The 24,652-nt window shown below is 42.7% G+C and overlaps 6 protein-coding genes across 7 annotated transcripts; 3 read left to right on the top strand and 3 right to left on the bottom strand.

Moving 5' to 3' along the window:
- Positions 1-177: 177 nt before the first annotated feature.
- On the top strand, positions 178-5,911 carry LOC135165563 (translation elongation factor 2). Its single transcript, XM_064126971.1, has 9 exons — positions 178-334; positions 912-1,320; positions 1,799-2,241; positions 2,554-2,667; positions 2,875-3,021; positions 3,222-3,462; positions 3,659-3,826; positions 4,115-5,055; positions 5,407-5,911. Exons 1-9 carry the CDS (start codon positions 332-334, stop codon positions 5,473-5,475), a joined length of 2,535 nt encoding a protein of 844 aa, XP_063983041.1. The 5' UTR covers positions 178-331; the 3' UTR covers positions 5,476-5,911.
- Positions 5,753-8,947, bottom strand: LOC135165565 (protein PRRC1-like). 2 transcript variants are annotated; one of them, XM_064126974.1, is made up of 5 exons: positions 8,719-8,947; positions 7,946-8,386; positions 7,360-7,462; positions 6,744-7,101; positions 5,753-6,598 (listed from the first exon to the last, which is right to left on the bottom strand). In XM_064126974.1, exons 1-5 carry the CDS (start codon positions 8,804-8,806, stop codon positions 6,485-6,487), a joined length of 1,104 nt encoding a protein of 367 aa, XP_063983044.1. In that variant the 5' UTR covers positions 8,807-8,947; the 3' UTR covers positions 5,753-6,484. The 2 variants fall into 2 exon arrangements, with proteins under 2 accessions (XP_063983044.1, XP_063983045.1); XM_064126975.1 differs by having other exon boundaries at positions 7,958-8,386.
- Positions 8,948-9,142: 195 nt separating this feature from the next.
- LOC135165564 (transcription termination factor 1-like) lies at positions 9,143-11,795 on the top strand. Its single transcript, XM_064126973.1, has one exon. It carries the CDS (start codon positions 9,510-9,512, stop codon positions 11,496-11,498), a length of 1,989 nt encoding a protein of 662 aa, XP_063983043.1. The 5' UTR covers positions 9,143-9,509; the 3' UTR covers positions 11,499-11,795.
- On the bottom strand, positions 11,663-13,350 carry LOC135165566 (ubiquitin carboxyl-terminal hydrolase isozyme L5). Its single transcript, XM_064126976.1, has 6 exons — positions 13,219-13,350; positions 12,999-13,062; positions 12,783-12,888; positions 12,532-12,719; positions 12,238-12,435; positions 11,663-12,091 (listed from the first exon to the last, which is right to left on the bottom strand). The coding sequence occupies exons 1-6, from the start codon at positions 13,292-13,294 to the stop codon at positions 11,785-11,787; spliced, it is 939 nt and encodes a 312-aa protein (XP_063983046.1). The 5' UTR covers positions 13,295-13,350; the 3' UTR covers positions 11,663-11,784.
- Positions 13,351-13,637: 287 nt separating this feature from the next.
- Positions 13,638-17,677, top strand: LOC135165436 (kinesin-like protein Klp61F). Its single transcript, XM_064126719.1, has 2 exons — positions 13,638-14,349; positions 14,546-17,677. Exons 1-2 carry the CDS (start codon positions 13,811-13,813, stop codon positions 17,211-17,213), a joined length of 3,207 nt encoding a protein of 1,068 aa, XP_063982789.1. The 5' UTR covers positions 13,638-13,810; the 3' UTR covers positions 17,214-17,677.
- On the bottom strand, positions 17,557-24,516 carry LOC135165437 (protein masquerade-like). Its single transcript, XM_064126721.1, has 11 exons — positions 23,357-24,516; positions 21,064-21,377; positions 20,951-20,981; positions 20,309-20,733; positions 19,977-20,162; positions 19,777-19,912; positions 19,530-19,703; positions 19,132-19,414; positions 18,770-19,047; positions 18,519-18,673; positions 17,557-18,436 (listed from the first exon to the last, which is right to left on the bottom strand). The coding sequence occupies exons 1-11, from the start codon at positions 23,457-23,459 to the stop codon at positions 18,269-18,271; spliced, it is 2,253 nt and encodes a 750-aa protein (XP_063982791.1). The 5' UTR covers positions 23,460-24,516; the 3' UTR covers positions 17,557-18,268.
- Between the last annotated feature and the right edge of the window lie 136 nt (positions 24,517-24,652).

Here is a 24,652-nt window from a genome sequence, read left to right as displayed (position 1 = left end):
CGCACAGAGGCCACTACTTCTATTATTTATTAAAAAATAAACGAGAAGCTAACAAAACATTTTAAGCTTAGTACAAACGGGTACAAACCCAGTACAAACGATGGAATTAGTTTATTTTGCGAAAAGTAATTACCGGTCGGCTATCTAGTAACGAACCTCACGCGGAGATTCTAGAGAAAATCGCCTTTAGTCGTAGCAGCGACCTCTTTCGTCCGTACAACTCGGACAGCCAACACGATTCTGTCGTACTCCCGTTCTTTCCCAGGGAGTCCGCCATTGTTGGCGCACGTACATTTTCGAACGGGACAGGAATAATCGGAAAACATCCAAGATGGTACGTAAAATAATAATATTTATTCTTCTTAGGAAGAATTTATAATTTATGGGGCACAGGATTACGGGTATATTTTTGACAATCGCGAAGTATTAACAGACAAAGGCTGGGAAATTGTCGGGGTTACCTCGGATTGCGCAACCTCAATTAATGCCGTATTTCGGGATTTTTTCGGGGGTTATAGAGTTCATATAGCGTTATTTGTATGTTTAATATGTTTGCCAGGTGTGTCACATACGATATTGAATTAATTGCACGAGATTGGGTCCACAAATATGGAACATTTGCAATCATGCCTCAAGTGTAGAACGTGTCACGGGGGTCGCGTCAGAGATGCAAGAAATCAATTGAAAATTTTTGAAGTTGAAATTATAGCAGCTATACTCGGATAAAAAGCTAAACCGAATTGTATTGTCGATTGTTCTCGATCCAGGAGACTATTTCTGTGCTGACGTGATGTAGGTTCGGCCATAGGCCCATTTCAGCTGTTATCCATGTGCATTCAGCCATATTTGCACCTTTTACTCGAAAATTTGGGGACTGGCTCCTATTTCACAGAAAAATTGCATTTTTATAGGTGAACTTCACGGTAGACGAGATCCGTGGGATGATGGACAAGAAGAAGAACATCAGGAACATGTCTGTCATTGCTCACGTGGATCACGGAAAGTCAACTCTGACAGACTCCCTTGTCTCCAAGGCTGGTATCATCGCTGGTGCCAAAGCTGGTGAAACACGTTTCACTGATACGCGCAAGGACGAGCAAGAGAGATGCATTACCATCAAATCAACTGCCATCTCCATGTTCTTTGAGCTTGACGAGAAGGATTTGGTGTTCATCACCAATCCCGATCAGAGGGACAAGGAGGAGAAAGGTTTCTTGATCAATTTGATCGATTCACCTGGGCACGTGGACTTCTCCAGTGAAGTCACTGCTGCTTTGAGAGTTACTGATGGAGCACTTGTCGTTGTTGATTGTGTCTCTGGTGAGTTATGAGTTTCACACGCTTCATTCGAGCTGATTTTTTTGAGGTTAGGATTTTTTTTGTATTACATTCTTGAGATAAATGCGTCGTAAATCTACAATAAGACTAGTCTCTCAGAAAAAAATTACATCAAAGTTTGCAAAGCTTCTCAAGAGCTCTCTAATCAAAATATAATAAATTAGATATTTTTTAATATGTAATGCTAAATTGGAGGGCATTCTTTAATGGCTGATGGACCTCAAAATGAACTTATCCTGTTTTATCGTTTCGGTACTGAGACAATTCCACTCTCAGAAATTAAGATACGAAATATTTTATCTTTACATGATGATTGTTCTATCACAGACCTGTTCTGAACTCAAATGAGAGACGATAAGAACGGCCAACTGACGAAATTTCCACCAAAAAAATTCTCCGCCATCGAACTCCTCAACAGCTTTTTAATTGTTCTTTCCTTCTTGGCTTTCTCCCCCACCAGGTGTCTGTGTCCAAACTGAAACTGTACTTCGTCAAGCCATTGCTGAACGTATCAAGCCTGTATTGTTCATGAACAAAATGGACCGTGCTCTGCTCGAGCTCCAACTCGACAGCGAAGATCTCTACCAGACATTCCAACGTATTGTTGAAAACGTCAACGTCATTATCGCCACTTACTCCGATGACGATGGCCCCATGGGTGAAGTACGCGTTGATCCCAGCAAAGGATCCGTTGGTTTTGGATCCGGTCTTCATGGATGGGCCTTCACACTCAAACAATTCTCTGAAATGTACGCTGAGAAGTTCAAAATCGACACTGTCAAGCTCATGAATCGTCTCTGGGGTGAGTCCTTCTTCAACCCCAAGACCAAGAAGTGGAGCAAACAGAAGGAGGCAGACAACAAGAGGTCTTTCTGCATGTACGTCTTGGACCCTATTTACAAGGTAATTTATTTGCAGAATTTTTCTCATCTAAAAATTCAAAATTTCACTTTTATCCCTTCCTGCACATTAGCGTCTCGCTGTAGTACAATAGCACGACTTTCCGAGTCTGCTGGAGTATCGGGACAGTGTGGACAGTGCGTTCTGGAAGGAGATAAAAAGTAACGATGTTTAAACGCTACCATTGAACCTCTATCTTTATGTTCGTTAGTGGTATGCTACGGCATTAATACAACAATTTTCTATTTTCCGTTAATCCATATTAAACACCCACATGACGAACATTTTGTTAAATTTTAATTTTCCGCTCCCCAGGTCTTCGACTGCATCATGAACTACAAGAAGGAGGAGGCTGACAGTCTCCTTTCCAAGTTGGGAATCGTCCTAAAGCCCGAGGACAAGGACAAGGACGGAAAGGCCCTCCTCAAGGTAATTACTAAATTTGTCTCTGCAGTAGATTGACTTGATCGTTTCAGGCTATCGTGATGATTGTTCTAAAATTTTCTGACACCTCTTCTGAAATTTTTTTGAAGAGCCAACGAACTTAACTGACATTACTTGGGTAATTATTTATGAAATCAGTGGCTCCAGCCGTACGGATCTAATGAGTTTTTCCGTTTTCATTGGGATAATTAGGTCGTGATGAGAACCTGGCTGCCAGCTGGAGAGGCTCTACTTCAGATGATAGCCATCCATCTTCCATCCCCAGTAACTGCCCAGAAATACCGTATGGAGATGCTCTACGAGGGCCCCCAGGACGACGAGGCTGCTCTTGGTATCAAGGTAATTGTTCTTAATGAAGTGCTCTAGAGATAAATTTTAATTTTCTCAAAGTATCTAAATGATGATTGTTCTATCACAGACCTGTTCTGAAATCAAATGAGGGACGATAAGAACGGCCAACTGAATCTATTTGATCCTAACCAACAAATACGAAAAATCAGTGAATGAATTCTAATGTTCCTTTTAAATTCTCTGTTTAGAATTGCGATCCCAACGCACCACTGATGATGTATGTCTCAAAAATGGTACCGACCTCCGATAAGGGACGTTTCTATGCTTTCGGTCGTGTTTTCTCTGGAAAAGTGTGCACTGGTATGAAGGCCCGTATCATGGGGCCCAACTTCGTGCCTGGAAAGAAGGAGGATCTCTATGAGAAGGCCATCCAGCGTACCATTCTCATGATGGGACGTTACGTCGAAGCCATTGAGGATGTACCATCAGGTAATTAAAATTCATAAATATTTTCAGTGATTGAATTAATTATTGTTGACATGATGATTGTTTTACACAGACCTGTTCTGAATTAATAAGTGAATAGACATTACAATAACGAACTGATTCAAATAATGTTAGTTATTTCTCATATTGTTTTGTCGGTTTTTTTTTCGGGTGAATTATTTTTTTTTTATCTTTTAAGGTAACATCTGCGGTCTCGTCGGTGTTGATCAGTTCCTGGTGAAGACTGGAACGATCACCACTTTCAAGGATGCCCACAACATGAAGGTCATGAAGTTCTCTGTGTCACCTGTTGTGCGTGTAGCTGTTGAACCGAAAAATCCAGCTGATTTGCCCAAGCTTGTTGAAGGTATGGGTTCACTCAATTTAACATGATTGATGAGTTCAATAATTGGATTAAAAGGAGCAAAAATTGATTTTTTAACGTTTGTATATGGTGTCACAATCACAATGTAAAAAGTCAATTGAACATATTTTGAGAAAAAATTTTTAACGAGGTACAAAATGATGAAAACATTTCCGAGCACTGGGTTATGAATTCCCATGATTAGCGTTGACACCTGAAAACACCTTAAAACCTCCCTTCCAAACCCCGCCCTGGATTAAAACTCCATCTAAACATTCTGTAAATCTTCAGGTCTGAAGCGTCTCGCCAAGTCAGATCCCATGGTCCAATGTATAATTGAAGAGTCCGGAGAGCACATTATCGCCGGAGCTGGTGAACTCCACTTGGAGATTTGCCTGAAGGATCTCGAGGATGATCACGCATGCATTCCAATCAAGAAGTCAGATCCAGTTGTATCGTACAGGGAGACAGTCTCCGAGGAGTCTGATCAGATGTGTCTCTCAAAATCACCGAACAAGCACAATCGTCTTTTCATGAAGGCCCAGCCAATGCCCGATGGTCTTGCTGAGGACATTGACAGTGGTGATGTCAATCCCAGGGACGACTTCAAGGTTCGTGCTAGATATCTCGGGGAGAAGTACGATTACGACGTAACTGAGGCCAGGAAGATCTGGTGCTTCGGTCCTGACGGCACTGGACCCAATATTCTTGTTGATTGCACAAAGGGAGTTCAGTATCTGAATGAAATTAAGGACTCAGTTGTCGCTGGATTCCAGTGGGCAACGAAAGAGGGCGTTCTCTCTGAAGAGAACTTGAGAGGTGTCAGGTTTAACATTTACGATGTTACCCTGCACGCTGACGCTATCCACAGAGGTGGTGGACAGATCATCCCCACGACAAGACGTTGTCTCTACGCTTGTCTATTGACTGCAGCCCCCAGACTCATGGAGCCCGTCTATCTCTGTGAAATTCAGTGCCCTGAGGTCGCTGTTGGAGGTATCTACGGTGTACTCAATCGTCGACGTGGTCATGTCTTTGAGGAACAGCAGGTCGCTGGTACTCCCATGTTCGTTGTAAAGGCGTATCTGCCTGTCAACGAGTCGTTCGGCTTCACTGCCGATCTACGATCCAATACTGGAGGACAGGCCTTCCCACAGTGTGTATTCGATCATTGGCAAATCCTACCTGGAGACCCCACTGAACCCGGGACTAGGCCATTCCAAGTCGTTCAGGTAATTTTTTTTTTGTACTTGAAAACTTTTGTGAAAGATGTCTCAGTCGACATTTTTACAGCTGAATAATTCTTTCCCGATAAATTGGTAAAAATCGTATAATAGTTGAAGATAAAGAAGCCTTTCACCAACCACGATCATAACTGATGACTACGAATTATACTTTTATCTAGTCATTTTTTAATTCGTGGAAAATAATACGACACCTTGTTTTTAAAGTTTCGACTCTCCAGCTGTCGATCTGGTCTGTCTGAATAGGGAAACATACATTCCCAATTCTCTAATCCCCACCTCATAAAATTATGAATTTGCAAAAAAATCTAATTCCATTTTTTTTTTATAAATTCACAGGACACGAGAAAGAGGAAGGGATTGAAGGACGGACTTCCTGACTTGGCGTCATACCTCGACAAATTGTAACCAATTGGGACTCTCACACTCTATTTAAATATCCTATTTAAATATTGTAATTCAATTTGAATATCGCTCGAGCGATGGACAGCTGCCACGTTCGGCTTTACGTTTCCATGGTTCATTTTTCACGGTTATCAATTAACAAATAACATTCTTTATTATTCTAGTGGAGAATTATGGAAAGAAATTACTTTGTAGCCACTCTGTAAGCTATTCAGATATTGAAATTCGGTAATTTTTTTACAATATGGTTTTTTAATACCCTCATTACTGCCCCTCCTCCTTCATCTGGTTTCTTTTTACCTGAATCGGGTTGTTTTTTTTTTTCATTTCCTCCCTTTTTCAAAATGACTGAACGAATGAGATGAAAATTTAAGGATAATGCACTGTGTATTCGGGGCCGAGTGAATATACATGAAAATACAGAAACTGATGAATAAAATGATTTTTGTTTTTCCTTTCTATCCTTTCATACAATTAAACAAAAAATATTTTAAAAATGCTTGGGAATTTATGGCGATGAAATGACAGAGGTGAGGTTCCAATTATCAAATTTTTACAAAAGGTTTTCGGTAAGGAAAGTATTGAGAAAAATCGGGCGATGAAAAGGATTTAATGAAAATAGTGATATTTATTTAAATGAATCAGAAACAACTTAACAGAATCGAATTCGGCAATTCATTATGAAATACTACATCTGTTATTCCTAACATAAAATTATTGTAAGGATTATTTCGATTTGTTAGCATAGGTCAGTTTAACAATAGAAACTGAAAAATATTGATTACATTGAAGTAGTGAAGATTTTATAGTTTTGTTGTTTAGTGTATTCACCTCCTGAATAAGTAATTCCGAGAAGAGAATTACTGCCTCGTCGAGATGAGTACATATTCAACGAACATTTTACCACTTCACTGATACTCATCGATATTTACGATATATATATAGGTAATTATGAGACGGCAATGTTCTTGCAAGTTTATGTACAAAATATTCATAGTAAAATTTATCAGTACTACACGGACATGATCGTGTTTTTGTAGAGACCAGCTAGGGATTGGGCTGCTAGGAGAATAGTGTCTCTCCTCGAGACACCAGTCAATGCGTGATGCCACTCGTTGTATCCGACCTGGAACATAAAAGATAGTTTAAAAACTCGCAGGGGGCAGGAAAATGTCTACCATTTTTCTATAGCGAATTTTAATGACAAGGAATCACAATAAATGAAAAATAACCGAGCATTAAATAACAAATGGCAATAAAAATTGAATCACCTGTAAATTGGTGGCCATAGAAGCCCCAATATGTACAGCCAGCCCTAGAGACCTCAGTGGATAGTCCCCAGGAGTCGCCTCCTTGGCAGCTGTGACTATTGGGCTGGGCACCGGCGTCATCTGCGTGAACGTCTGCAGATTGACTTTATTCTTCTGGTCCTCCAGAAGGATAACGCCCAGTTCGTACCACTTGTCCCGTCCGACTTCTAACAAAAAGCTTTGCACACCAACAATCGGCACTTCCTGGGGGATTTCGTGGGCGTTTCTCGCGTATTTTATCCTCATCTCTGCTGCTGCTACACCGGCGTCGAAACCCACAGGGGTCTTCGGTACTGCTGATGTATCCACAGCTACACCACTGGATGTTTGAATGAGAAGACGTCAGAGGTGGGGGAATATTCAAATGTTAGAGAAATTCAAGGTCTCGAATTATTCATAATTTTGACGGACTTGAAACTTCGATTCATTCTATTCATCCAAGAAGTTAAAAATTAAAATAAAATCAAAGACGTGATCCCTGGGTCCGGAGGAAAAAAATTGTATTCCCACATTTGCCTCGTCTCTGAGTGTCTTATTGGATTCAATTACTTGTTTGTCAATCATTCGATTGATTTACCTGACAGTGGCTTTTCCAAAGACTCCCTGGAAGGCCTCGCGAACGGGGCTGACTTTGATCTCCTTGTTAGAAGCAACGACGACTTCGACATCACCCCCAGAATCTGCAATCAAGCCGTCGAGAAAACTCCACACGTACTTATGAATGTTCACGAGCATTGTCATCTGTTTTCCTCGGGAGTATTATTAATATCGTCCCCCACCGCGATTGCACAATAATAAGGACCACGACTAATGTGATTGCATTTTGCAGTCAATCATGTAAATAATCAAGACTTCAAGATTACAGAATATTTGACAGTGAAATGAGTCGTTCGACCGAATGAAGCGTTGGTCTACTTTTCCCAAAAATAGAATCCCACGAGCCAGACAAGCCGCTGAATCCGTTACAACCCACGTGTGTTTCAATTTCGTAACATTAGAGTTCCCCAAATCTCTCAGAGCTCATTCAATAAACGAAAATTAATAATTAATTAAATGGGTCCAGATAAAATGTCCCAGACAGAATCTCTTAGGGAAAAAATCATCGAGTCAAAAATACCCGAAACATCGACGGACCCCCTTTGATTGAATAATCATGTACTCACAAATGAACTCACGCATCTGGGGATCCAGGGTGGTGATCATAGAATTGACACTGCTTTTGGCTTTTTCGGCGACTTTACTCAGCATGGAATTATTGACAACAGTGTCCTTCACCCAGGAGAAAAGAGCCCCGCCGACAGTCCCCAGTTCCTGAGGCAGTGACTCCTGGAAAGTTGTCCCCTCGGGCGCATCGGTGGGGGCTGACGTCGAGGGGAGTACCTGCTGGCCCTGCTGGGGTTGCTTCGTCTGGACGATGACATTGGCCTCGATGGGCACGTTTGTAGGTGCTGGATCACTGGGGGGGACAACCACCGGGGCTGGGCTTGCCACGAAACTGGGAAGTGCTGATGGAGGTGCTATATTCGACAACAGACTTCCCGTTGACGGGGAGATGCCCACAGGGGGTAGCAAGGACGCAGAGGACGACAGACTGCTGGTGGAGTCTGAGGAGAGAGTGAAGATTCCTATCATTTAGGGGTAGTTGAGATTTTTGTCAGAGGAATGCAGGATTTGAGGTTAATTTAGTTCAAGGGCAGGCACTTCTAAAGAGATTGGGGCTTGGAGTAGTGGCCGAAATACTAAATATTAACTGCATATCTTCAAGGATTAAGTATGAAATTATTATTGAACGAATGAAGGTCTTAGCAATAACTATATCAAGTGTTCATAAAATAATGGACATGGAAACTCCTGCTTTGTTCATTTAACGACACCCCAGGAAATCTCTTAAATATCACTCCAAATACCATGACGTCCAGGTCTCAAAAACACCTACCAGATCTCACGTTGTCACCCCCAACCGAGATATCGTCCTTCTTGTCCACAAACTCAAACGTCGACTCTCCATTTGATTCATCTGTCATCTTGCTAGATCAATTCTACCCAATATTGTCACTACCAAAATCGCCCAGATAAACACTGATTGTTTATAAAATGTCGGATCAACAGGACTGTTTTGCAGTCGCAACAACCGTCCCTATTGACACGTGGCGCTAGTGACTCTGCGACAAATCTCCCTTCACCCCCTTGAAGAACGACCGCAATATTTCGTCTCCAAATAAACAAAATCAGTGGAGAACAGCACGTGTCCCCCGAAAGACAACCGTCAGACGAATCAATCAATCAATTTTTCCCATTCACACGACCCCAAGGGCATTTCCCACCATCCACCAAATAATACGGAAATACATCCACAATATTATTATTGTTAGGGTTAAATTATTATCATTATCTTGTGTACAAAAGTAGTTGAAGAATTCTTGATAGATGTCGGTGCATAAAATTTCCTAACCTTTAAACGCACATGGTGGTGAATGAAATTGATTTTCTAATTCGATAGAAAATTTTTTTTAAATTAATTAGTTTAATAGAACCATACTTAATCGAAGCAGAAAGAAGAAGTTTTGCTTTCTTTAAAATTTAAAGCATGAAAAAAATGGCGATATAATTTGCATATTGGAACCCATCTAGAAACGTTGGTATGTAAAAGGAATGTAAACATTGGATAAAGAATTGTTTTTAAAAAATAGTGAATTATTTTAACAACTGTGATAAATATCTCTGACAATGGAGGAAAGTAGAGAAGAGTGTGAGATTCCCCCGGTGTCCAAGAGTGTCCTTGAAATTCTTGAGAATTATTGTGATGTGAACAGCAATCAAGAGGCTACGAATGTTGACGAGTTGATGCCGTGGGTAAGAAAGTCTTTGTATGACTATAACGATCCTGAGAGGTTCCTAATTGTTAAAAATGATGATGGTGGACGTGGGGCACGACCTCGTGGAAGATTAGCGAGATCGTTGATCAAATCTTCAACCAAACGAAAGACAGTTGATAATGAGCATCAGAGCGACGATGTCCAGGGTTCTGATGAGGTGTTAAAGAGGATTGGAATCCCCAAGAGCAGGAGGAGTTATGTGTTTAGTGGGAGGAAATCTACGGGGATGTGGGAAATGGTCACAGAGGGAGGGGAAGCCATGGAGGTTGATGGGCATGTAAGTGAGCCTGATGGGGACCCCTTGAAGATGACTCCCCTGAAGGTAAGTCCACGCAGTTGTACGTCTGATGAGAAGCTGATGGTGACCCCCCTGAAGGCCAGAGGGATTTGCCTCAGCCCAGGCGCCGAAGACGAGGCCATTCATTACTCTGCGAAAAGCCAGGAGGATTTCTCCATCGAGGGGGTGTCGTTCTTCAACAATTTTGATGTTTTCAACGAGATTCTGAATGATAAAACGATGAGCAGTCTCCTAGGGGACGATGAACCCCCACAAATCCATACAGACTTCGATAACTATGACAATTCCATCCATGATAATGAAGATCTCGAACCCAACGAACAACGAGACAGAGAAGAGTCTTCATACGAATCCCGTCGAAGATCCTCGCGTATCAAAACCCCGACCCGAAATGAACACCTTGAGCTAGATGACTCATCACTCGAGGAAATCATGGACGAACCCACGGAGGAGCCTCTCTCCGACGCCGTGATCCGCAAACTTCGGAACATAGTGGTGAAGTTGGAGCATTCAGTACCACCCCAACACCAGATCGAACCAGGGACGATCCGCAGGGGCATAACCCCTGAAGAGAGACTCCAGTTCAAGAAGTACAGCGTCCTGAAGGGGGGCAGATTCTCCACCGAGGAGAACGAAATTCTGAAGAAGAACTGGAAGCGCTTCTGCGAGGTCCATGGCCTGGACATTCCCCAGACCCACTTTTTCAAGTGTAGGTATCAGGGGAAGATGTACATAGAGGATCCCAACGAAAGGAGAAAGTTCGTCATGTTCCTGGCACAGGGACTACCCTCGAGGACCCTGAGAGCTGTCTACGTCAGATTCCGAATCATGTTTGGTTTCCGAAAGCAAGTCAAGTGCAAGAGGTACACAGAGGAGGAGGACGAGAAGATCATGAAGTACATGACCTGCCAGCTTCCCGTGAGGAAATCCGAGGTGTTAACCAAGCTGCTGGGAAGGCCGTATGGATCGATCTATCAGAGGTATTTACAGCTGATGAGAAAGAGGAAGAAGAATTCCCCCAGGACCAGTGTCAGCTGGACCCTCGAACTGATGGAGAAGTTTTTGAAGAATTTACTCGACGTGACGATCAGCGAGGATGTGAGGGACCTCAAGGACGCCATGATTCCGAATGTCGTTTGGCGGAAACTCCAGGACATCATGAACATCGAGTTTACTGTGCTAAAAAAGTTCTGGGCGCTGCAGCTACACGCACAACTCTTCTTCCCCAGGCCGATTTATTTCAACGAGATTAAGATTATGCTGATTGAATATCTTTATGGTACGGGCATCACTAATGGTGAGGAAATTGACTGGCGGAGGGTTAACAGATGCTTCGATGGACTGACTACGCAATTCTTGAGTAAGATGTGTCCTAGGCTTGTAAAGAACAGCAAAAGCAGGACCTGGGGGGAGCTCATTGAGAGGCTTTATGTGGAGAAAATTCCTATCTTGAAGATTGTTGAGGATAGTTACTTGCCAAGGGTCAGGTGGGAGGCGGGGAGACTGAAAGTTATCGATGAATTTGTGGATGGAGTTTCATAAGTCCCTTCCGTCCTGTTATGACGACAAAAATTTTATGGTTGTTTTAGAAGCGTTTGATTTACCTTCATGTGTGATTGATCTTCGCCCCTTGATGAATTTTAACATTATTTAGTTATTAAACATTAATAAAGCTGGGACTGAAAGTGAATGAGTTATATTCCGAATTCATCGAAAAATCCTTTATTTTCAACACCCTTACATTTTGAAAGACTTAGATGATAAAATGACGGTGTGTAAATGCATTGTAAACTTATTATCGTAATTTCATAATCGGCGATTAAATAATTTAGTTAACAATTGACTTCTTGGATTCTTTTTCAATCGCTCGCTCCTTGGCCTTCTGGTACAGGGGAACGAGTTTGCCCTCTGTAGCAAGTACCTTGAGCAGTTCCATGATGAGAGGTAGGTAGTTGTGTTTTCTCCTGATGTTCTCGATTTTGTATCTCTGGGATTTACTGTTCTCCCCTTCTATGAGGGACTGCAGACGCGCTATTTCCACTAGATCCGTGCATTTTGATTTTTTCCTCTCGTACAGCATCTTACGATCGGAGACTATGGCCATGAGGTTGAAGTGAATTTCTCCTTCGTTGTATCTAGAGAAATGATTTTTTTTACAAAAAAAGTTATTGCCAACTATGTGTATGCAATTGTTGACATTTATGCATGTGGGTCATTCGAGTCGGCACGGATAACTCATTACCCAATTAATAAATTGAATCATTTGGCTGTAATTAATTACTTGTTCATTCGCTTCTGAATAATTGGGCGAGCGGCCTGCACCCACTGATCCCCAGGGGGACACGGTCCCAAATCCATAGGACCCTCCTTCAGCCCATCCAGTTCGTATAGACGACCATCGATTGGAATATAACTCACAAAGTGGAACACATCGTCGTCCTTCGAGGCCTGTTTCGAGTCGAACTCGAAGAGTGTTTGTCTAGATAAATTTACAAGTACATAAACATCTTCTGAATACATAAAACAACTGATAATAAAAGTCGTCTTCAAGGCATTCATATAAAAAACTTATTACCTCGAGAAGGAATTGTGAACCTGTCTGATAATGTCCGAATTACTTAGGGCGAGTCCTCTCATCGTGGCATCGAAGCTCTGACAGAAGTTCTTAAATTCTTCCAGATTACCCCCAATAGACACGTCGGGATGCTTACAGTTGAGCAACACGCTGACGATTGCTTGAGTAGCGCAGGCATTGTTAATAACCTTCAACCGAAATAAATTGAAACGTCAAATAAAAAAAACCAACTGGTGACAATTATTAGGTACCTGTTTCGCAAAAAAAATCTTCTCCAATCTATTGTCCTGCACGAGAGTCCCAGCTGGTTCATCGTCCTGGACCCATTTAAACAGAAATATCAAGCCATGAATGGGCCTGAAATATAAAATAAACATTAAAGCGTGGGATGTCCAACGATGAATAACAAATAGTGAGGTTATGTGACGCATTAGAATCATTTTTCAAATTGAATTTTGGGCTCTCACTTGAGGTTTTCGAACTGATCATCGTCTAGGCTCCATAACTCCTCGACCTGTGCTCCAGTTGCACCTGGAGATATCAAATTAATATCAATGTTATTGAGAGCTGTCAATTGCACTCCACTTTACATCCAGATATTTACAAAGTTGAGGGGAGATCGGGGAATTTTTAAATTCTTGGAGGAAGCATTCTTATCACTGAAGGAAAACTGATTAAAATACTCACCGAATTCTCGAATTAATTCAGTAAAAACACCCGGATCACTCTCAATGAGACACCAATTTCCTGCTGAATCTGCCATGACTGGTGTTTTTGGTTCAGTAGATAAAAAATCAAGAGACGAGAGTGGTTCGGCTTGTGCCTGGCAGACGGCAGTAGTAGCGCCCTTTCATTGTTTATTTTTTTTCCACTTAAAAAATATCTTGTATACAATAAAATGCCTATCACAGTACTTCTCGTCATGTGATTATTCATATATTAAATATTTGATTGCCTACATTGCCATTGCCTACATAATTATGGAAAAAAAAAACAATTTTTAAATGACTAGGTAACACACCATCCAATCACAAGGCGGCTGCGTGCGCACCGTTTAGCGCCACTGGCGAGAAATCCTGGTAGTTCCCGAAATTTAAACGGAAAAGCCGTCAACTGCCAGTTTGAGCTGAACGAACCGTAACGGTCAATCCCAAGTTTCTCGTCTGCATCCTCAGCACGACAAAAACCCAAATATCGTGCTATTGCCACTCGAAGGTGTGTTTAAGTTTTCGTATGTCACAATAGTGGAGTGCAAAGTGATTACTGGAAGAGGGTTTTTATGACGAATAGGAAAATGAGTGAAGTCTCCAGGAAGAAGGACAAAAATCAACACATACAGGTTTTCGTGAGAGTCCGGCCGGCGAATAAGGATGAAATACATGGAAAATCGTCGAATGTTGTGGATGTGGCCTCCTCGAAGGACGTTGTGGTGCGAGAGAGGCCACAGGATAGCAAATTGACCAAGAAATTTAGTTTTGACAGGGTCTTTGGCCCTGGCTCCAAGCAGGTGGATGTTTATAACGCTGTTGTCAGTCCATTGTTGGATGAGGTCCTGGCGGGATACAACTGCACTGTCTTTGCTTATGGACAGACTGGCACGGGAAAGACCTTCACGATGGAGGGGTTCTGCAATGACCCCACGCTCCATTGGCAATCTGATACAACAGCTGGAATCATCCCACGTTCTCTCAGTCACCTCTTTGACGAGCTGCGGACACTCGAAGCCCAGGAATACACTGTTAAAGTCAGCTTTCTTGAGCTGTACAACGAGGAACTGTTCGATCTACTGTCCTCCAACGACGATGCCTCAAAAATCAGGTAAAAATGATTTCGCAAAAGATCTGTAAAAATACTCCAATACAGGAGAAATTTCTAGATACAATGGAGCATAATAAATATTCGTGATTCTTCCCAAATGTCCATATCGTCAATCCCTAAATTGAGAAAAGAAAAATGAATTTATAAATAAATAAACGAGCAAATTGAAAAAATAATATTCTCATTATCCATCCAGAATCTACGAAGACACCACAAAAAAGGGTGCAGTAATAATTCACGGTCTGGAGGAGGTGACCGTCCACAACAAGAATGAGGTCTATAAGATCCTGGAAAAAGGATCTGAGAAACGTCAGACAGCAGCAACTCTGATGAACGCCCACTCCTCTCGTTCGCATACAGTTTTTTCGATAACGGTGCACATAAAAGAGAACACAGTGGAGGGCGAGGAGCTGTTAAAAACTGGAAAGTTGAACCTGGTGGATCTGGCAGGATCTGAGAACGTGGGTCGTTCAGGGGCAGTGGATCGGCGAGCGCGAGAGGCTGGCAACATCAATCAGTCGCTGCTGACACTGGGGCGAGTGATCACGGCTCTAGTGGAACGAGCTCCCCACATTCCCTACCGAGAGTCCAAGCTCACACGTCTGCTGCAGGAGTCACTCGGAGGTAGAACCAAGACATCCATAATAGCCACTGTCTCCCCAGCAGCCCTGAACCTGGAGGAGACACTCTCGACCCTGGACTACGCCCATAGAGCGAAGAACATCACCAACAGGCCTGAGATCAATCAAAAGCTGTCGAAGAAAGCTCTTCTCAAGGAGTACACAGAGGAGATCGAACGACTCAGAAGAGATCTCCAAGCCACCAGGGACCGTAATGGTGTCTACCTGGCTCACGACAACTACAACGAGCTCCAAGGGACCATCGAGTTTCAGGGGAAGGAGATCGAGGAGAAGATCAATCACATCAAGGCTCTCGAGGAGACGATGCTGAATAAAGAGAAAATCTTGGAGGAGCTGAAGATGTCGCTGCAGATGTCCCAGAGGCAGATAAAGATCACTGAACAAGAGAGAAATGAGCAGAAGCACCTGGTAGAGAAACACGTCGTGACAGAGAAGAAACTTCATACTCAGGCGACCCAGCTGCTGAATGTTGTGGAGACGGTGACGAGGGATACTGTGAAACTTCATGAGAAGATTGAGAGGAAGAACCGAGTGGAGAGAGAGAACGAACACTTGGGGGAGAAGTTCAGGGAAAACATCCAGAGGCAGTTTGATGAAGCTAACACACAGTTATCGAATTACACACAGGAGTTGATTCAGTTCTCGTTGTCGGCTAAGGACGAGATCAACGCCCTAACGGCCACCAACTCCAAGGAAATTGGAAACTCGATTAAGTTGATATCTGGGGAGCTGTTGAAGGGGGAACAGGGGATGATTGCGAAATTGGAGAGTGGGGTCAATACGAATCACGAGGATTATCAGGTGTGGATGGAGACGGCCATTCAAGACACCTCCAAATTTGCGACGGAGGAGATTGAAGAACAGAAGAAAATGGTGGCTACGCTTTCGGAGAGAATTGAGGAACTCGTCAGGACGAAGGTGGCAGACAACCTGAGGAAAATCAACGAGGAGAACCGTAGGAAATTCGAGGAGTTGAATGAGTTCATGAGAAGGACGATAGCAACAGTGTGCGATCGACTCCTAGAAGACAGAAACCGATTAAACGACAGGATCAACATTTACTCGGATCGAATCCACGAGACAATGACAGCACAGGAGAGTCTTTCGCGGAAAAAGCACAAGTTCTTCAATCTGTTTAAGGATTGTTTTGCAGAGTATGAGAGGATCCACGAGGAGGAGGTGATGGTCAATGATACGACGATGACAGTCTCAGAGGAGGGACTGGAATTCTGTAAAAATATAGGTGAACACGTGGAGAATAACTTGAAGGGCCAGAGGGAGATCGAAGGAATTGTCACTGGAGACGTCTCTAAGACTCTCCTGGGGATGAGAGATGACTTGTCTGGGGATCTGGAGGCCAATTGGAAGATTTCAGAGGGCTCCGTACTCCAGGCTGAACGTCTCTGCGAGGATCTGACGAGAAATAGCGAGGAGAACTGTGAGAAGCTTAAGCAGTTCAGCGACGGAATCGCCCTGAGAACGTCTGGAATCAAGGAGAGAATGATGTCTGACAGGTCGGAGGTACTCTCCTCAGTCCAGGACGTCCACAAACTCGTGTCTGATATTAGTGTCAATCACGAGGAGCTCATGGAGGACCACAGGAGGAAGATCGAGACGACAGCTGGAGAGATATGCAAGAAGTTTGAGAATCAAAGTGTCCAGTCGAGTGCATGGAACAGCAGAATCTCCTCGTATCTGAGGACAACGCAACATCAAGTGGACAAGTTCATCGTGGAGGATATGAGGAAGGACGTTCCCAGTGGCTCTACCCCGGCCAAGAAGGAATTCAGCTATCCCAAGCAGCTGGCCGTGACCTCTCCCCACGAGAGAATTATCCAGCGGTTCAGGGATTCCAAGAATTATCACGAAATGTCTCACGACGACAGCACACTTCTCGAGGGGGACGAAACACTTAAGGAGTCCCCTGCCACTTACCACGGCAATGGCTCTTTCGTGTCCGTATCAACGCCCTCAGACACTTCAGTTTGTGATTCTGATAAGCTCAATGGACTCATCAAATCTGCTTCAACTTCTGATTTATCATCGGTCGCCAAGAACCTGACAAAGGAGCTGGTGATGAGGTCCTCGTCTGATGTCACTTGCAAGAGGGAGAATAAGGAGAATGGCATCGATGTATTCGTGAAGCCATCAGACTTTAAGAGTTTGAAAATCTCGAAGCTGAAGAATCCCACAAGGAGAATTCTCTCGTCTTGTAATGAGTAGAGAGCCAGGACGTTTGAGGTGATTATTTCTATATTTTTATTCTCTCTTGTTTTAACGGAGATGCATTCAACACTTGATGGATATTTTCAATTCTATGAGGCAATTTTCAGTGAATGTATGTGGTGAATTGACGTTCAATTGCCCTTTATATTATTAAAACACATATTAATTATCATTTGTCGTTTTTTATTTTGTCACTTCGTCGTTTTGCATTCTGTTTGAAGGAGAATGGAAATTTTCAGGGGCTATGTCTCTTTATTGTGTCGTACGATTAGTCTGCAATGCTTGAATAGTTTTTATATAAATATATATAGTTTTTTTTCTTAAAGAAGGAACAAGATCATTATTAGAAATAATTTGTAATTAGGGAATTGCTAAAGGCTAGATTTAAGGATGAAATATACATTTATCGTCAGCATTCAGATGCATTTATCTATAAATATATGAATAAAGTGATGATAAAACATTGTCTTCTTATTGGCTTACGTAGAAGGGTCCTTAATAGGTAATGCGTTAATTTACAAAGCGATTGGAAAGGATAATGAGATTTTTTGTGATTTTTCAAGGACAGTAGATCACGATGTGAATTTTCCAATTTAAAAAATTTTGGATTATCTCAATGAGAAGTACTTTTGGGGAAAAAATACATACAAGACTTTTCACTGGAAATTTTGTCCGCCAGAAAAATTTTCTCTTAACATTTTTCTCTAAAACCACTTGTTTAGGAGATAAAGGCACAAGTACAAAGGATGATACATCTAATTACGCGAAACGTCTCTTCTCATTAAAAAAACAGCGGTTGATGACACAAAAAAAATCGTGAATTTTGGTGAAAATGACTGTACGAATGACCCCAATAAATTTGATAATCAAGTGGACCAATGATGCAATTACTGAAATCACTCAACAATTACAATATCGATACATTTGTCGAGGGATGGGGCGTCTGAATGGCGATTGTATCATTCTACTCAACTTCAAAGTTCATCATTAAATTTAATAATATCTCACAGTATCATCGTCAAGACGCAGTTTGGGACCTATAGAGGGACCGACTAAAGATTATTAACAGTTATTATTTGGCTTATCCATCCGATAAACGCTGACACCTTGACGTATACACCAGGCACATCGACTCTTCCACATCCGAAGCCCCAGGACACAAGGCCTGTCAGCTCGTAGAAACCGTCGTCTTGGCATACCAGGGGTCCCCCACCATCACCCTAGAAAAAATCGAGACCAAAAATTCATGAGAAAATAGGAGAATCACAAATTTCATATTTCCCATGATTTTCGCTCATTTACCTGGCAGGCGTCGTTGCCAGGCTCCCCCCCAGCGCAAAAGCTGCTCGCAGGCAAAACAAACAGCTTCTCAGTGACTGCATTGACCTTTCGAATGCATTCAGCATCACTGACTATTGGAATTTCAGCCTCTCGTACTCTCAGAGGAATGGGACCAGCTAGAAACAAAGGAGTTAGTCGAGAAAATTGATAACAACAATCTGTGTAAGTGCCTATAATCCAGGAATCTATTGATTCAAAACAGTGATGCTTGCCTTCACCCATATATCCATATCCAGTGACTGTGCATCTCTTGCCAGCAGCATGACTGACTCCTCTGGCTGGCAGGCATACCAGACAGACTCCGTCCTTGAGTTCTGCCTGGCCATGAAGCTTCAGAAGGGCTATATCGTTATCCAGCGTCTGGCTGTTATGATTGTGGTGGATGTAGGTCGTCGCCACTCGCAAGGTCTGTGCTCCAGGACTCCCGTACTTCCTGGTCAGATCGTGATCCCCTACTCGCACATAGATAGCGTCTCCTGATCGTACGATGCTGAAGAAATTTTTATTTTATACTTCTCTGTCGTCATGATTGATTAGTTTTCTTGTCTGTAATTATTCAATTAATTCCACTTACTTTGTGACACAATGAGCCGCAGTGAGGATCCACTGGGTCCCCACAAGAGCACCTCCACACAGGTATTGGTTGAGGGAATTGATGAGGGCCACCTGCCAACACCACTCGTTGGCATCGGCGTCCTCTCCACCGACAACTCGGGGGTCCCTCCACAGGCTCTTGGCCTGGATCGGCCCCCGGGAGGTACCCTTTACTCCACATACGTATTTGTTGAACGTTGGGTCTGTTGTTGTTGATAGAGGGGTTGTGGAGGGAGGTGGGGTAGTTGTGAGGGGCGTTTCGTCTGGAAAAAATGTATGAGCTTTTGAAATGAAGAACTAAATCAATTGCTAAATCCACAAAATATTTAAGTGAAGAAATTAAAAATTAAACAGAACGTAAAAAAATTAAGTTCTTACAAAAAGTGGGAAAGTTGGTGGCTTGCGGCCTGAAATTTCCACCTGAAATAGTGTCATTCCGATTACTTGAACTCAGGTCACTGGAATTATTAACCCCTCGTATCCGGAATTTCGGTGCACAACACTGTTGTCCAGCTTTTTTACACTTGAACAGATTCGTCAACTCGGCGTTTCCTGAAATCAGAGTAATTATTTTCATTCTTGCAATTGAAAACTGCATATTCAGGATTTTTTAAATGTCCATTACTGAAACATGTGAAGGATATGTACGAGACGATGCATGAGCCACCCTGACTGATGCAATCAGGTCGATTGTCAGGAGGTAAAGAGATCGTGGTCGCTGGGGGACGAGTTGGGGCCGGTTTCGGACGGTGTTTTGATACCTGGAACGTGGGTTATTATTATTCCCTACAATCACATTTTCGAAAAAAAAATTTGAAGACTTACAGGTGACACGGAATTGCTATCGTCACAGCAGATAAATCCACTCTGACAGGTCGACGTTTTAGAAACAATAGTGTTGGGTCGCTCGCAGAATGCAGCGAATATCACCAGCATGCAGAAGCCCCGGCAAGGGGACAGTTTCGGCTGCGGTGGCTTTGTTGTTGGGCGAGGGGTGGTTGTTGTTGGTTCCTAAAAATTCATATTCAATCGTCATTCATTATTCTCCGGGTGTATAGAAGTCAGTTATTCCACTTTAAAAATTATATTTTCAATCAATCAACTGGAAACTCTAAAAATTAATGTGTATTATGTGAATCACTTCCTCATCAACTCACCACTTTAATTGGCGACTCGGTGATGCAGCAGGACTCGCCACCGGGACAATCAGCCTCCCTGTCGATGTTGTCGCAGAAAAGTGCGAAGAGCCCGTTGACGCACTCCCCCTTGCAGGGTGTCCGCTGCACAGGTTTTGGTCGCTGAGTGGTCGTTGTGGTGCTCGGCGTGGTCGCTGGTACAGGACTGGGAGCCGTTGGTCGCGCAGTGCTGGCTGCCTTCTCCCCGATCTTATCTTCCTTGGTGATGTTTCCTTTGGAACGATCGATCACGTAGAATCCCGGGGGTGGATTGCCCCCGAAGGCGTCCTTGGAGACGCAGCATCGGTGCTCGGGTTTCGTGCACAGGTTGTCAATGTCCAGGATGGCTTCGCAGTAATTAGTTAATCGGGCCTCTATGCAGAGCCCCGGAGGAGGGCATTTCGATACTGGAAAAGGAAATTTGAACTATGGCTCTGTTTTTTGTTTAATAAGAATTGATAAGATTTAAAGAGATAATGGTGTGTTATTGCAATTGTTATCGATGCCCAAAGTGTCCGTCACTTTACATTTCACCCAGTTACATCTCCGATGAACCGCATGCCATCAATCCTGACCCTGGGCAACGATCCCTACATATATTAATAATTTGATCGAAGTACTCACTCGATGGCTTATCAGGCTCCCTGTGCATCGCCTGAATAAAAAATAAAAACAGAAATATGAAGACAATTATCTGGCATCATAAAATATTTTTCGTGAAACGGATTAATCCTCACCGTAGTGACAGCCGTTGACGTTGTACTCGGACTCATGGTAGTTGTAGCAACGGTGGTGGTCGTGGTAAGGGTCGTGGTAGCTGGATAGCTCGCGGTGATGGGCTTCTCGGTGCTCGTGGGTGTCGAGCCCTCGATGTCGTTCTCCGACGACGTCTCGGTGCTGTTCAGTGGTCCATTCACACAGCACCGCATGCTCGCCGTCGGGCACTGGATGTCCTCGAGGACCTCGTCGCATATCAGCGTCGCTAGAGCGTGGACACACACCCCGGGACAGTCCTCGCTGTTGGCTGTGTTTGCTATTGTATCTAGAAGACCTGAAATTACGCCCCAAGAATCGGTTAAACTTCAGCGCATTCTCCCCGAGATGAAGAGGGTGAGGAAAAAATTTATAATAATGTCCCTTGAATAGATTTGTTTGTGTGTAAAATACCCAACACGCAAAAACGGAATTTCATCCATCAACTGAAATTCACGGAGTCAAACTCATTTGAATAAAGAGCCCAGTGTCAATGGCACGAAGATTATGTAATCATAGAGTCAATCGTAATCACCGGAATGCCGTTACATCGAACGGGAAGTTCACTGTAAAACGAGTAAAATGAGTGTAACGACTCCGCCGACTCTTTCAAAATAACACCAACCAGAGTCATTCATTTTCATTCACCCAACCATCCAAACCCCCACGTTAGGGTAAAAGCTATAACTCCAGTGGCGCTAACAATTTTTTTAACTTTTACAATTTTTTATATTCACGAAACTACTTATTGATTCAACAAGGTGAGGGTTGAATCGATGGAGTTGTTTCATTGATAGAAATTCGTATTTTTGGGAGAAGAGGAATTGGAGAAGGTCATATAGACCTAATACAAGGGCCCCGGTTCCCCTGGAAGCAATCTTCAATTCTCCACCCCGCTCGCTGCGCGATCCAATGAACCAGAAAACTCGTTAGTAATTCAAAGATCGACAGGTAGAACGGACGTGCTTGCATTAATTAGGATCTTTGAAAATTCCGATGGATTCAAGGCCGTCAAGACCAATAAGTCAATGAACTCCGCAGGCACAACACGTGGACGAAAATAAATAATTGCGATTTCATTCATTACTTAAAGTCGGACGGTTGTAATTATTTTTTCATTACTTTTCCATTTTGTAATTTTTTTGCGAAGAAGAACAGGCTCATCTCGACGGCTAAAATGAATTAGTGTAGAGGTTTTAATTGTTTGAGAAAGGATTTTGGTTTTAATAGAAGATTTCGAAACTTCGCCAATTTGACAACTTCTAGTAGTCTCCCCTTCATGAAATCAAATAAAATTAATTTGAGAGTTATGGAGAAAAAATAAAAGTGAAAGATGTAGTGTCAAGTATCGAAATTACTCCGAATGCAGTTATGTATTACAACAATATGTGTAACGATACGGAGACCCAATGTGGTTTCACTTCGCCCAGGCATAACGGCCCCAAACAAATATAACGGTAATTATAATGAACGGGTGCGTGGCCGTTTGAAGCGAGCACTGAGGCCTCCTGATCTCGATCCTAAAATACTTACCACAGGTTACTTCTAATCCCGATCCCTCCGGTCATCCAATTAATTTCCAACAGCCAGTACAATTCGATCTTCATCAGCGAAGCGGCAAACCGATTCCACTGGTTGCACTTCCCCGCCGAGTTTTTCGACGATATCTCCGCACCCGAGGGAGATAGCGAAATTGCTGTCCCGACCTTTTTTACGCGGCACATCGAGAGCTATGAAAAAGGTCGTGACAAAAATTTCGATATCTCCCGCGGATTTCGAGATATTCGACGGTAAGTCGGGGGAAAACGTTTTACCGGTTCGCTGGTGAAATTTAAATGAGGCAATTCGATGATGTTTTAATGCCACCGGGTCTCTTACGGTCATCACAGAACCTCATCCGCATAGCTTCCGCGATCCATGTTTTCTAAGTGGGACGCAGTCGCATCCTTCCTTGCTGATTCTCAACTACCTATATAAAAAACCGTGTCGTCCCATTCTCTCGAGTATTTCAGTTTCTATTTCTCGATAGATCCGGGTGTTTATAAACGGACTATTGAGAAGATATACACCCGGGTGATGATGATGATGATGATGATGATGATGGTTAACGAAATAACTTGCGAGTCAATTACTTCCGTTGAAAATTAATTTTTTTAATCACCAGTGCGTTGACGACGAAATTACGCAATTTAACGAGGATCCGGAAATGATGGAATGTATTACAAGAATTGGGGGGATGAACATTCACAAGTAAATGACTGATTGATAATAATTTACCTGATAAGAAACTGCCCGCCAGGGAATCATCATCCTGTCCACGAACTCCACAAGTCAGAATAAAACCAACGAAGATGACAACTCCAATAGTCTTTAACGTCATTGTTAATAATAAACTCGATAACCCAACAGCTTTATTGTGATTAATTTGAATATTCCACCGGTGAACATGTATCACTCAACTCCGAATAAAAAGGGCACTCGCATCGACATCTCCCTCCGGCGGGAGGGTCTCCTGTTCTTCAAAACTTTATGGATTATTTCAATAAATGACAATGTTCTCGTGTAATTGTTGTTACCACTGGGAGCAACAGTCTATCCCTCCGGCTTACCAGCGGCTCTGAGTCTTACTGAGCGCGGCCTCACTTCTTGTGGGTCAGGGCGCGGACATCCGGGGGTCTCCCCTTCATTTCATCTGCGAGCGCGTCGACCTTAGTCGCGATGGAAAATAGGTGGTCCACGGATGGGGTATTGAAAACAGTAACGGTGGTGACAATAGCATTCAAACTGTTGGCAGAAATTTGTGGGAATACTTCCTCATCCGGGCTTTAGGGCAGAACAATAGTCGGCGTAATTTTTTTGTTTTTTTTTTTCTTAACTTTCACGTAATTTTTCTTGTCAAATTTCTTTCACAATTTCCGCGGAAATTGTGGTCAATAAGTTCTCTTTATTGGCACCAATTACAGTTGGATTATTCAGATTTTCCGAGATAACACTATTTCTCTTAAATTGATTTTTTGAAATTTAAGAAAAATTTAAATTTCTAAAGATTCAAAAACCGGAAACATATTGGTAATTTGTTAGCAAAGTGCAAGTTGTTTTCATTGCTGACACGATACCTGACCGGAAAACACAAGAGTGAAATCAGTAAAAAAATTTTATGGAAAAAAAAAGTTTTTCATTTTTCCCACTTACCTATGCTTACGTAATACTTTTCGAAATACGACGCAGTCGAGTTGAAGTTGTAACATAACAGGAATGAAAAGAAATGAGTTTTTGAGAATGAGCATACCCGCTGATATAATATATGCGTGAATCGAAGTAGCGGTACGCCCGGTATCCTGAATTGGAAATACCACGAGAAATACCGTACTGAAGTGAGGGAGAAACCGCGCACTCACGAGTTCTCCTCAAATACTGTTCTCATTGTTTTAATTGTTTTCACCTTCTCGTGGAGATGATGAACATTGAATTTCAGAGGAGCTCACCTTGTACCCCGCGCAATCCTAACGATTACATACCTGACACATTTGGAGGAGAAAAATATAATCCAGGGACAGAATGCGATTGAAAATT

Source organism: Diachasmimorpha longicaudata, chromosome 8 (genome assembly GCF_034640455.1).
Source record: "Diachasmimorpha longicaudata isolate KC_UGA_2023 chromosome 8, iyDiaLong2, whole genome shotgun sequence".
Lineage (NCBI taxonomy): Eukaryota > Metazoa > Arthropoda > Insecta > Hymenoptera > Braconidae > Diachasmimorpha > Diachasmimorpha longicaudata.
Note: the sequence above shows the minus strand (reverse complement) of the source record. Positions and strands in the feature narration are given on the sequence as shown.